Source organism: Vidua chalybeata, chromosome Z, assembly GCF_026979565.1.
Source record: "Vidua chalybeata isolate OUT-0048 chromosome Z, bVidCha1 merged haplotype, whole genome shotgun sequence".
Classification (NCBI taxonomy): Eukaryota; Metazoa; Chordata; class Aves; order Passeriformes; family Viduidae; genus Vidua; species Vidua chalybeata.
In genome coordinates this window covers 75,813,166-75,826,654 of record NC_071570.1, presented here as the reverse complement: position 1 = coordinate 75,826,654, position 13,489 = coordinate 75,813,166, and the positions used below count along the sequence as shown (strand labels likewise).

General features: G+C 40.4%; 1 protein-coding gene and 1 long non-coding RNA gene across 4 annotated transcripts in view; one reads left to right on the top strand and one right to left on the bottom strand.

Annotated features, from left to right (window-relative positions):
* ZCCHC7 (zinc finger CCHC-type containing 7) overlaps positions 1-13,489 on the top strand; it is a 90,418-nt gene that overhangs the window by 67,859 nt on the left and 9,070 nt on the right. For both annotated transcript variants that reach the window (XM_053932440.1, XM_053932439.1), the window contains one exon: positions 1,347-1,382. In XM_053932440.1, coding sequence (XP_053788415.1) covers positions 1,347-1,382 — 36 coding nt within the window. The remainder of the gene's footprint in view (positions 1-1,346; positions 1,383-13,489) is intronic.
* LOC128782209 (uncharacterized) overlaps positions 13,051-13,489 on the bottom strand; it is a 1,113-nt gene continuing 674 nt past the window's right edge. For both annotated transcript variants that reach the window (XR_008428701.1, XR_008428700.1), the window contains exon 3: positions 13,051-13,167. This is a non-coding gene — a long non-coding RNA (uncharacterized LOC128782209). The remainder of the gene's footprint in view (positions 13,168-13,489) is intronic.

Below are 13,489 nucleotides of genomic sequence, written 5' to 3'. Positions count from 1 at the left end.
ATTACACAGAACAGATTGTAGATTTTTCTGCAGACAATTATGTTACTGGTGGAATGAATAATAAATAATATCATTTCCATCACATCTGGGAAAAATACACTGTGTGTGCCACAGGGTGGCTAGCAAAAACTTGGATTTTATTTTGAGAGATACTGATTGTGGTGTGTTTTTTTTTAATTAACACGCTCCATCAAAATAAAATAAGGCAAGAATTTGGGCATGAGTAAAAAATTTATTCAAAATCTAAAGAAGTGTTAATAGTACTCATTTGCAAGTAATCATGAGGCTTCAATGTTCGAAATTGCAGCTGCAGCATATTATGGAGAAGCCGTGGAATTCCACATTTCTTTTTCTTTTTTTAAAATGAAGGTTGGCAAACCAAGCTGCTAATTGTTCAAATGAGTATGGTGCTGTTCTTGTAAGAAGGTAAATGTTCTAAAGAGAAGTGAAAGCCCTCCACTGCAGTAGCTGTGTACCAGAATGACAAAAAGTGCCACATTTCCGTGTCTGTCTGTAGCTCAGGGGCCGTCAGAAATATTGTACATTTTGTAAAAGCATTAAGAACCTGTGAGAGAGTGATCTGAGCTTTAGTGACCACCAACATGTTCTGATTTTGTTCTAAAGATCCACATTTTCCTCTTTCCCATCTCTCGTGTGTCCCTCAGGTCAATTCTATCACTGTTGTGACTCAAAAACCTGCTCTGATTTTTTTTTTTTCCCCAAGGGCTGCACTTAGGACTTGGTGTGAAAGTCTGGCAATTAAAAAAAAATTAAAAGTAAAAAAAAAAAAGCAAGCAAGTCATTGTAAAAATAGCAAAATTAAAGCAATCTGTTATGGTTCTTGTTTACAACTCATCTGACATGAGGCTGCTGAGGATTATTACATGTAACAATTATATTTTGATTAGGAAAGAGATACATACAAAAAGATAAAATATTTCTGTTCATACATGAAAGGAAGGCACCTTGTGATTTAATTTCTAGAGCGTTATGTAAATTTAAAATGTCAGAAAATGTAGAATTTAAATCCGCCCCTGTTTGTTTTGCAGCATTAATGCTTCCTACAGTCACGAACACACTGCTCTCCCAAACTTCTGCCCCTCGGAGAAAAAGGGCAGAGAGAAAACTGTTACTGGCTTTCTGACAATGGCAGGGAGTGTGTTAAACCAGTGTAAAATTCAATTAAACTGTCTAGCCGGGTTTTTGAAGCTGAAATGCAGACCCTTTCAGTTAAGCTTCTTATTTTCCTGTGACCGACACCAGTGGATACTGTGTTATGCCAAAACCAACAGGCTGTAAAGCACCTTGTTTCATGCTCCTAGCTGATCAATATTTTTATTTTCCAGGCTTGCCCAGAAATATGGAGGCAGTATCACCTAACAGTAAGTAGAAACACCTTTTTTATTTTCTTCTACACCCAACCTATTTACTCCTCTGTGAACTGCTGACCATAAAATATAGATAAGCATCTTCTCCGAGAAGATAATAAACATCTCAAGAGTTTTTGAACTGAAGAAGGCGATGAAACACTGTCACTATTCTTTAAGCATCTTTAAAACTTCTGTTTTCATTTTAATACTGTAATAATTAAATTAGTGCTTTGCCTCTCATCTCTCAGTGACCACATTTACACATAGAAGGAGCATTAAATTTTAAGTTGGGATGCATAGCAGAAGCAGTAATCCCATCTCAGATATCCCAGATGCTGGTAATTAGTCACTCTGTGTGACAAAGCTTTCTTCTTAGATGAATGAAATAAATCTCAGTTAGAGTGGAGACATGAATTTGAGGAAAAAACACCTCATAAACTTTTGCAGATAATTTATAGTTAGGATATAGCTGTGACTGCTTGTTTGGCCTGCCTTAGTTGATCGTTAATCCCTGAAACAAGAAAATAAAACTTTGTGAAACTGTACCAGTTTATTACTTAGGATTTTTCCTCATATTAAAATAGACATAAAAATACAACAAAATACATACAAATTTGGTTAATATTGAAACCTCGGACAGTATTTAACCAGTAAAAACAAATTATTGCATTAGTGTCACAGTTCTTAAATATATTAATTTCTAAAATTGTCTAACATAAAAACACCTTTAAAAAAGCAGGGGTTTGTTGTTCCTCTGAACTTTTCATTGCTCCCCAAACCGGCCTCACATGAATTTCGCTCTTACAGATAACTAACCCCTGTTCTCTGCTCTCAACAAAGTAGAAAAGTTTCTCCACTACTTTTCTTTTTGGATCTTTGGTTTTTTTCTCTGAAGCAATAGATGGGATGTGCTTTATAATTTGTGCCTCCACCTCTTCATGGCAGTGGAATGCTCTTTTTGCTGCTTTTTTCTTCAAAATTCAATGAATAGAAGAAATCTGCACTTAAAACCTCTCATTTGTGTTTTGTGCATAATGATTCTAACACAAAGATCTGCCCTGGAAATCCTCCACCCTTCCTGAGAATTTACTTTTAAACAGATTTGGTAAAGACTTTTTGTTGATTTGGTTGGTTTTGTTTTGGTTGTTTTTTTTTTTTTTTTAAAGCCATTATGAGGAAAAAAAAAAAAAGTTGCATTCACTGAGTATTTTTGTTTGTTTAGTTTTGGTTTGGTTTGGTTTTAAATTGGGTGGAGGAAAAAGGTAAATGCTGTCTTCCATTATAATCCCTAAGGGTGCATGTAAAAACAATTCCTGAAATGTTTATAACACTTGAACACTTGGAACTTAATAATCAGATATAAATATATGGTGCAGTAACATCCTGGGTTCTGTTTTTTACTGAGATAAAAGACATAATTTAATTTTAGTCCTACCTGCCTGAATTAAAAATTCCTCAAAAAGTGAGTTGCCATCAACAATTATAAAATATTTATGTCTGCAAAAAAAAGCAGGGGGTAGCTTAAACTTGACCAGGTGCCGTACCGGGGCAAAATTTGAGGTATCTTGAGGTAGGAAATTATTTCTGTGGATTTTTTAGAAAGCATTTAGGGTTTACACTTAATGTAAAGTAAAGCTAAGAAAAGGTGTCAAAACAAGTTCTTGTCAGAAAATGTAGTGATTACAAATATGGGCATACTATTAAAAGTACCTCTTTGGAAATTTATGGTGCGTTTTAGGGACATTTTGAAATGTGGTCAAATAGGCACACTCACAGATTACTTGGTATTGCATCAGACCCTTCCTTCCAATAAATGTATTTTTACTTCGCAGTGAATTGCAGTTTATCTGCAAATAATGCATATTTCTGGCACGTGGGAAATGTTTTACACGCCTTCATTTCTTGCATAGGAAGAGTACCTTTGGCTCAAAGTTACATTAGCACTTGGGTTAAGCCTGGAATTAAAAAATTTGTATGGTAAAAGACATGGCTGATATTTGCAATAAGTAAATGAACAGAAACTGCATTATCTGAATTGTTTACAATTTATGTTTTATTATTCCCTTTAAATATTCTCTTTTGCACCCAAAGCAGAGCAGAAGTAGTAGCAAAGCAGAAATAATGTTCTGGCAAGAAACAAAACTTCTAAATTAGAATTATATATAATGTTTAAATGTATTTTATATACATATCTGTAGCATTGTAACAAAAAGCCTAGGTTTTTTACTCTCATATCAGCACAGTAGTATTTCACCATAGAAATTATCGTACAATTTTCCTGTTGTAGAATAAATATTTTGGCACAAGCAGCGTTAAGAAAAATACCAGATGTTTAAAACAAAAGCGGTGTTGTGGCTGTCATGGCCTACAGAGGCTGCCCAGCTGTTGGGGGCCACAGAAAAGCTTTTCCTGCACTTCAGCCAGGGATGCAGCCACCAGACTTAAACTGGTTTTGGTGACTGGATGGCGAGCACCCCACACGCAGGTCCGTGTGCGTGCAGATGAGCTCGGGCGCTCAGTTTTGTGATAAAACACAGCATTTTGGCACCGTTCACAGAGGGCTGCCGCAGAGCTTGTCCGAATGTTTTGCACTCTATAAAGTATTCCTGGTTAATTTCTGTGAATGCTGGCGAAGAATCACACGGCCTTCCTCCTCTCTCCTTTATGAGGATTTTGGTTATTTCATTCATTTTCCGTCACTTTCCTAGGAGATGGACTGCCATCTATTGACTCCTCAGAGCCCCTGCACGGCGTGCGGGGCCGCTCGAACAATGACTCAATAACAAACCCATTCTGCACTTGGGGATGGTGGTGGGGTTTGTTGACGTTGGCCATGGTGACAAATTTGAGCACATTGCAAATAATTTGTTGTATGGGCAGAAACATCTTATTCCAGCCAAAACAGACTGCCAGCGCAAGGAATCTTATGAAGGAATGGCAAAAAGGATTGTAAGTGGAATATTTTAATTTGCCTTTTGATGGAAAAACAGATTATCATAAGGCACGCAATGAAGCTGAAATCTAAGGGCTGTGTGCTAATCAAAGCTTTAGAAATGGCTTAAAGTACTTTCTTTGAACTTATTCTTTCAACTCTTTTAACTGAAATTATTCAGGAAAAAAAAGCCAATCAAAGTCAGCAGAAAAATCCAACTCCCACTGTGGTTTAAAATACTATTTAATAACCTCTTTAAGACGGTGATTTAAAACTTTTACAGATCATTTTCATCACAACTACACTCCGTATTTCTCTTGTATCAAAGAAGGGCAATTATATTTGTCAAAATATATTTCACGTTTTATTCATGTATTTTGTGAATTGGTTCATACCCAGTAAGGTTTATCAAAGGGGTTATTGTCAATCAAATAACAGGACAAAGGCTTCTTTGACAGAGCCAGGATAAACACTTTTGATCATAGCTTGCTGGAGTGTCAGTGATGATACGTGTGATTTTTTTTTTGGGCACAAGGCATTTGGAGGCCTTGTTGAGCTCTTTGTTCTGGGTTATGAGGAAGCTTTGCTTACAGCTGTGACTTCCTAAATGCCAGGTGCTCCACAAACCCAGAGAAACACGGCCCATGTTCCACAAGACGTGCCGTCACATCCCCTCTGCACCCTAAGGCTACAGAGGTGCACACAGCAGTGCTTTTTCACCCTCAGAGCACTGGGCTCTCTCTTACTCCCTTTCTCCTGTCACTTCAGATTTGAGCTATAAATGTAGTGATGTTTATTATGCATTCTAAGTGGAGGCCAGGTTATAGCCCTCTAACAAACAAAAAAGATAAACCCTAAATAAACGCTAAAAAAATCTGTGGAAAAATTTGTGAGAAGGCACCCAATGATTTTCTTTTGTTTGTTTCAGTTTCGCAGTTTATTCTTTAAAAAACACAATCTTTCCCCTTCAAGTTTGAGCTGCTGCCCGTGCACCTCGCCGTGCGGCCTGCGGCAGCTGCTGTCCCCGGTGGGCCCAGGCTGCAGAGGGGCAGCGCTGGGGGCCGCATTCTGCAGTGGACAGCCCTTGTCCCCTCTGCTGCTGCTGTGGGCAGCCCGGGGCTCTGTGCTGGCCGTCCGGGGAGCGTCGTGGGCCAGGCTGTCTGCGCTGACCACTGGCTGCGGCCCGGGCTGCCCGCGCTGACCACTGGCTGCGGCCTCACCCCCGTCCTGTGGGCTGTGGAGCCTTTGTGGCCTGAGCGGCCTACTGAAGCTGCTGCTAGGGGTAGCATCCACCAGCAGACGACATCACTGGGGAAAAACGGGGGAATTTATTTATCTTCAGTGCCCAGAGACCGTGTTCTGGTCTGGGTGTGAGGTTGTGCCGCGAGGCCCAGAGTGTGCCCCGGTGCGTGGCAGCGCCAGTGGGGCAGCCAGCCGAGGGGCACGGTGCTCGGCGTGTTTCGGTGTCAGGTGGAAACGGGCTGGCTGCAGAGCTCGCCACATCTGCATCGTCAGAGTGGTTTGTGCTGTGTGGGAAGGGATGTGGCCGGCTCGGCCCAGCACCAGGATGAAGACGCCACAGTCAAACAGGAATGAACTGTGCAAGTGTTAGAATCTTCTTCAGTAAATATCAACTGAGTAAAGAAATTCTGTCCCCAAAATGGGCAGAGCAAGTTTTTTATTTTCCTGAGGTGTTTCTTGCGGTTGATGTGTGTGTTAAAACATAAATCTCACTGGGACAGAGTGTTTTCTTCTGTAGGGATGTCTCATTTTTAATAACCCCTTCCTGCCCTGGTGCCGCTCCAGCCAGCCACGCTGGCTCCGTCCCCTGTGCCCTGCCTTCGCCAGCCTCGTCTGTGTGAAATCTCCCACAGCAAGATGGCCACCAACAGAGCTTTAGAGCCATCAGAATTTTTAATTAGCAGAAGCTATCATTTAACACACTTTTTGACAGTTTGTTAATCTTACTTTTAATCTGCTTACATAAAGGAAGGTGAACCAGGAACTGGCTGATTTGGCCCTGTGTATGAAGGACATGAAGGGACATGCGTCTTTTGTGTTTAAATGTTGCGCTCAGATTTCTTTGTGTGCATGAATAAAATTCCTCGTGGCCTGCTACTTTTTTCCTGAAGTGAAAATGTAAGCCATATCCCTGAAAGTCAATTTCTGTCTGTTACAGTGTGACTTCCAGAAATGAAAAAACTAAAAATAATACAACCCTGGCAAAAAATATTTAAGCTTGAGAGAGAGAGGACAATTGGTTTACAGATATTTTGTTAGGTGTTGAGCGGTGAAGGAAGGGATGGGTTTAGCAGTGTTTTGGGGATGAGGTTAATCCCTGGTTTCCTTGCAGCTGTGGCTATGACATGGCTGCAGGGCTGGCTCCACTGGCCATGACACAAAGCCACAGACCATGGGGTCAGTGCATTCCTCTGGAATGCTTCAGCACCTGAGCAGTTTGTCTCCAGGTGTGTCAAGGTCATTTCTAGCAGCTCTAGGGGAAAAAATTAAAAAGTCTGTTTGTGAAATAGGCAATGTATTTCTCATATTTTGGAATCTCAGAGGGGCCCTCATGTGCCATTGCTTCAGTATCCATTCAGCAGGATATTTTACAGGGAAGGCAGCTCAAAATTCCCAGGGTTATGGATTTAGGGTAAAGATGACTCTGGCTCTTGTGAGTTTTGGGACACATGAACACCTGGAACGTGGCGGTGTCTGCATACCTGCTTGGGAGGTGCTTGGGTTCATGAAGATTTTATGCCCTTTGAGAGGTTGCTTGCCCCAATAGCCAGAGGAGGAGCTGGGGCAGAGCTTGGCCAGCAACAGACAGATATTTTAGTTTTAAACTCTCTGTGTTTTAAACTCTCTCTTGTCCAAACCTGACCCGTCTTGCAAGTGTTTTTCAGTTCAGGGATGCTGCTGACAGCAGCCCTGCACAGCTCTCCTGAAGAAAGCCAGCAGGTCAGAGGAGGTCGGTGTGCTGGGCAAAGGGATTTTACTGCTTATTTTCCCCTACTGATTGTAATTTGCTGTGTTGCCACTCATTTTCAAGTTTCAGATATTTTCGAGGCTATCAGAAATCTTGACTCCAAATCTTTTCCTATTGCAAAGGAATCATATTTCACAAAATATATTCTTTTTGATGGCTTTTTTTTTTTCCCAGAAAACAAAGATAGTTTCAGGTCCTGAAATAACTGTTAGATTTAAGAATTCAAAGCATATGCTATAGCTTTCAGTACAAAAGCATGTGTACTAGCTATGTATGTAGCTAAAATATCTTTCTTAATTTTTGTTTGAAAGGTGTATTTAAATTATGACGGGGAAAAGAAGTAGCTTTAATAACCCTGTATAAATTTTCTGCAAGGATCTGAGTGGACGGACATTTCAGGTGGGATGCAGAACCTTCCAGCAGCACGGGTACCACCTGCCACTCACCTTCATCATGTAGTAACCATGCCAGGAAGTGCCCTGCTTCTCTAACTTTTATCTGTCTCATGCTCTTCTGCACCTGCTCCCCAGAAAACTAAATAAAAGGTGCTTAAAATTGAGGGTTAAAGAGAGATTACATCTTGACCAAAAATTGTATTTCTATATATTTCTGGAAGCAGTCTGGAAATGGGGAGAGAGTAGCATAGAGAGCTCGGCTGATTGAACATTTCTGTGATTTTGGGGTTCCAAGTGGTGTTGTTGTGGTGCTTGTCCTGGAGAGCGGCATCACTCAGACAACCCCGGCTTCGGCACGCGTGTGGGGAGCGTGTCAAGAGCCCTGCCTGCTGCAAACGCAGTGTCTTTCCCTGTGAACGGGAAATGGAGAAGAGCAGAGGATGGAAATTAATGTATTTTACTATTTTAAATCGCTGATTACCTAGCTCCCGCCTGCCTCAGACGTTCTTTGTGCAGTTCATGACATTTGGTGGCATGCACACCCAAAACCAGAGAGGTTTGGGTTATTTTTGTGATGCACCAAAGCTGTTGGGTGAGTGGGTAATTAATCAAAGAGAATAATCAGGGAAGGTTTGCTGCTGAAATACTTCCCCTTCATACACTCAATCACAGTTCTCTTAAGGGAAAGGACTAAGATGATTTTTTTCTTTACTGCTTACAAATTCAGTTTAAAAATTTCACCTCTCTTTCCTTTCATCTGAAAAGGCAAACTTACATAAGCATTTACATTATTATCATGATTTCAAGTATTAACCCCTAAATAAGGAAGATACAATTTTCAAGCTAAAATGAGGTTTCCAATGCTTTTAAAAATATTTAATGTTTTAAAACATTTAATGTTTTTAAAACATTTTCATGTTTTAAAAATATTTGAGAAAAAAAATTCTGTGCCCTCTTTCTGCAATCAGTGCTATGTATGAATATGCATATTAAAGTTCCTACATTCTGAGAATTTCTCCAGAATTTCTCCAAACTTGATATGAAGGTGTCTTTTTAAAGTTTTGTTAGACCTTTGAACCACTCTCAAAATTCTGTAGGAAGCCAAAAATTGTCTGCAAATTTAACAGACATTTTAAAATGTGAAAAAAATCACCGTTGCACATAACACACATAAATGCCACAAAATGGATTTTGGTGCATTTTTGTACTGCGAAGTGGAAAAAGTACCAAAAGTCAGTAAATCTGTTTGCACTGCGTGGTTCATCTTGCTGGTGATTCGTGTGGCGCAGCAGCCCGGAGCTCATTCTGGTAAGACAGTAACTTCCTCAAGTTATGCTCGATCATGTTAATAATCTACGGATTAGGGTTCCCTAAAAATATTCACTGATTTAATTCCAAGAGGGTCTATCATGTCAATGATATTAATACATCTTGTTGGGTCCTGTCATGTGTATAGAAAAGTTTCTATCCCCGTGACAGAATTATCCTGATTTTGATTTCAAGTCTTGAAGAACCAAGTATAAAAGGAATTAAAGGAGCCGAGGGCCCGCACAGAGTAGTGAGGAGCACGGGGCCATGAGCTAAAGGAATTCCTACACAGGTGCTCCCAGGGAAGCCTCAGAAGTGTGTCTGAGGTGCACTGTGTGTGCATGCATGCTGTGCCACCCACCGAGGGCTACAGAAGGAGGCACCCCCCAGAATTTTTGGCTACAGGGGAGTGAAGTTGGGCCTTTGGTTTTGACTTATTTTTTAATGTTGAATCTGGGTTAAATTACCGTTTGACAAACATACCCCAGTGTCTGTGAGAGCGACTCTGCAGTGGGCAGAGGAAGCCCCCCAGGAAGGAATGGGCGCTCCAGTCTATGCTGGCCTGGCAGGGCTCCTTTCCCTGTCCTTGCTGTCTCTGCAGTGCAGCGTTGCCCGGCCTGGAGTGGCACGGTGGCAATGCTGCCCATCGTGGGGCGGTCAGCTGGTGAGGAACAGGCGTTGTTTTTACACCAGAGCCGGTGAGGAATTTGCAAGGGAAGGACCGTCACTGCCGGGTTCAGAGTTTCTTACAGTTGTGTCCAAAAGTGGCTTGTCTTTTCCTTTTTTTCTTTTTGCTCCCCTCAAACTTGCAGTTTCTCCACCTGTAGTCTTTGCTCACTTTGTAGCCAACAGAAAGTATTTTTGTGTCGTTTCTTGACTATGCAGTTAATTCTGTTTCTAATGAATTTTTATAACTTCTTTTAGCACTTAAAAAAGGGGGCGATGAGCACCAGTGCAGGAGTACAGACACTGGAGGGTTTCTCTGGACTGTGTGATAACTCTGAAAGACCTCCTCCTTTAAAATTATTTGCCCTGGATTTGAATGAGATACCCAGTTTCTGTGTGAGTTGTTTTGATGCCCGATGAGAGCTCGTTAAATTCATTCTGATTTTCTGATGGTGGCCTCAGGAAGGAAAGAGAGAGAAAATTATAGCACTGAGATACTCAAAAGTTGGTCTGGAGGAAACTGTGTTTTCAACAGCATATTTACATGGTGTGAGAGAGCAGAAACCTGATATGCTCTGATCCATTTTTAGACACTGTATACTACTCAGGAGGTCCCAAGTCACATTAAAGTAAAAACTGCATGGAATTGAAAACGATTTTTAAAAACAGGTGCGCAAAAAGGAGATGGAGAAGCTTTTGTTTGTCAGTAGTTGTATACAAGCTGTCACACATTTCCACAAGGACATATTCGGGATGAATGTCACTTGCCCTGAATCTAGGTGCAAATAAGTGCTATGCCTGAATATATATGATGCTCTTTAATGGAGACCACATGAAAAAATTATGAGAAAATGGATAAACATTAGCACGTGCTGTTGGCATGTTGGTAATGTAAGGAAAGTGCTTCTGTGAAATTGGCCGTTAGTGAAGGATGCTGCATGCTGAAACCGAGCTGCTGGGGAGTTTAAAGGGAAAAGGTTCAATTATTATCTATTTAAAACATACCCCAAAACTCACGTCTAGCAAACTGATGCACTGCTCACTTGGCATCTCGTATTCTTCAGCAGAACTAAAGGTTTTTCCCATATTTGCTTCCATTTTAGCTGTGATTAGAAACCACTTCCAAAATATTTATTAAGAGTCTATTTATCAAGAAATACCTGTTAGGAGTGCTCCCCTAAGAAACTTATTCAGACGTGGTACTTCCTCCTTTTGGGTGCAGTGGTGAGGGATGATCAGTAGATAACATAAAGATTAAAGTGAGAGAAAGGAAGCTGTAAATCATCCAGAATGACAGTAAAAATTAAAACCTTGGGGTTTGTCAGGCTCCCCCGTGTATTAGCTAATAAATATAACTGCTTTAGTTCTGTTCATCTTCTGATTTTACAGGCTTTGCAAATGTTTGTTTTCAGATTAATGTATAAATGTATGTGTAACTATGCATATGCTTAGCGTGGGGGCAGCCGGTGCCGTGTCCTGGCAGATATATAGATATATAGAGATATATATAAACATTCGGCCAATCCCCTAATAAACATTCAAATAAAATATACATGTCCCAGTGCATGAGTCTCCTCCTCCTCCTCCTCCTTCTCCTCCTCTTCCTCCTCCACCTCCTTTTTCCTTCTTCTTCTCCTCCTCCTCCTCCTTCTCCACACGGTCTCTCCCCACCTCCCCCACCCCACTTCAAAGCTTGTGGTCCTTTCTCCATCCGTGTACTAAAAGGTTTCTTTGTGAGCCAGGCCATTTGTCCGTCATTGTTTGGGGCCCAAACGGTGGTAAAATACCCTGTCACCGATCTGGAGCACGGTGAATGGCAGCTTCTCTCCGGACAATTGGCGGCGGTGCCGAGAAATATTCCTGAGAGGATTATTTAACCTTTCAATTTAGGGGGCACAAAGCCCGGCTGATTAATGAACTTTCTGATGGGCGCCGATAAGCGGATCTATTTCTTTATTTCCTCCAAAAGTGATTCCTTCTCCCGTCCCATATTACTATAATCTTAAACATAAAATGTGGCAAATAGATTAAAAAACAGCACTAAAGAGTTTATCTGGCTAGCAAACTGAAGGAGCTAAATTAAAATTGGTAATGAAAGCAGTGGCTGAGCCCTGTATATGGTTTTTAAATGCGCTGTGTATTTTGAAGAGACTTATTCTCCAGCCTGCCTGGTAATGACTGCTTTGGGTGCGCGGTTCGGGTCCAGCTTCTGTTATCCCCCCAAAAAAATGAGTTGTGTTATCTGGATGACTGCAGACACATATGCATCCCCCTTTCTCACTGCATGGGCAGACAAGGTCGATAGCATTACAAGGTATTTGTGGCAGTGCTTGTTTCAGTTTTCAGAGCTGCCAGTTTTCAGCCAGATTTGAATTACAAAAGAAGAAGCTGGCATGAAAATTGAAAGGGTTTATCGGCTAGTCTGAAGCCTCATAGCACATTGCTTATTTATGCAGTCCATTTGCACCAGGAAATGTAAAAAGGAAATACATTTTAAAAATAAGGTCATAAAGACCCAGATATGTTTAAGATGGCAAATAAAATATAGATACCTATAATATCTTTCCAGGAAACGATTTCACTTAATGTCGCACATTACTTCGGAGGAGCATTTATGTTACTGTCATAAATTTGTGCATTTGTGTCACCGTACAGATAGTCCCCAGGGATTAGGAACGAAGTGTTTGCTAACTTACTTTAAAATTAAAATAGAAGGGGAGATAGGTTTGTAGTTTGAGAGCCACATCAGGAAGAGTTAGAGTTTAATGTGCCGTCGTTTTTAAATAACGTTTTGCATTCCTTGTAAAATTAGCCATGGACGGCTAGAGAGATGCCACCACCTTTGGAGAAAATTGGGATGCCTTTTAAACCATGAAGATTTTGAGGCATTCAGGGATTGTATTGTTGTTATCCTCACTATCTTGCATACATTCATTTTCTCTCTGAACTTGAGGGGTTTTTTGTCCGTTTCTTAGTGAAGACTTTTTGAATTAATATTTTAGGGTTTTCTCTTCTGCTTGTGAGAGTATTAAAAGATTGCATTCATTTATTTTAAATATATAATACTGTACGTTTTGTCTCTTCCTTTAGCGTTTTCACACAGTCAATTGTAGATGCTATTTGCATCTCTTTAAAATGCATTGTAGAAATGTCTTATTTCTGTAGAAAGAGATCACTTCACAGTGCTCGTACTGTGGACCGGGCAAGTTAAATTTCTTCCTCTGGGAAAGGTTTTGGTTTCCCAGACTGTATAATCAAAAAATAAAATTTGATTAATTAACTGGTAATTTAATGTGTATCATGGCTTAAAAAAAAAAAAAAAGAAAAAAAAGAAAAGGAAAAAAAAAGCCCTAAAAGATGGGTGATATCACTTTTTTCTTGGTTATTTCACTGTGTTTTGGTGATGTCCAAATGTCATGAGCACATTTACTGAAGTGCAATTTGTGGGAAGATGCTCAGGTTGGACCTCCACAACTCCGGTGGGAAGAGAAAGGTTTTATTAGAGAGCTGAAAAAAAAAATAAAATGCAGTGAAGAAATTATTTCATTTGTAATTGTTTGGAGTTTAGGGGGATTAAAAGTCAAAATACTAAATTTGTATGTTTCTTGTTTATTAGCATGCACCAAGCTCACTGTGTTTCTTTCATGAATTTTCATAAGGATTTTTACTACGTAGCATGTGTGGCTTAATGATGCAATCACCTGATAGACTGGGAAGACTCCAAAGGAGACGTTCCGGTCTGTTGTGTACATAATACTTGTTTCAAAAATCTGCCTAATTAAGGAATTACCCAATGGAATGCAAGTCTACTGGGTGCATGACACGGTTA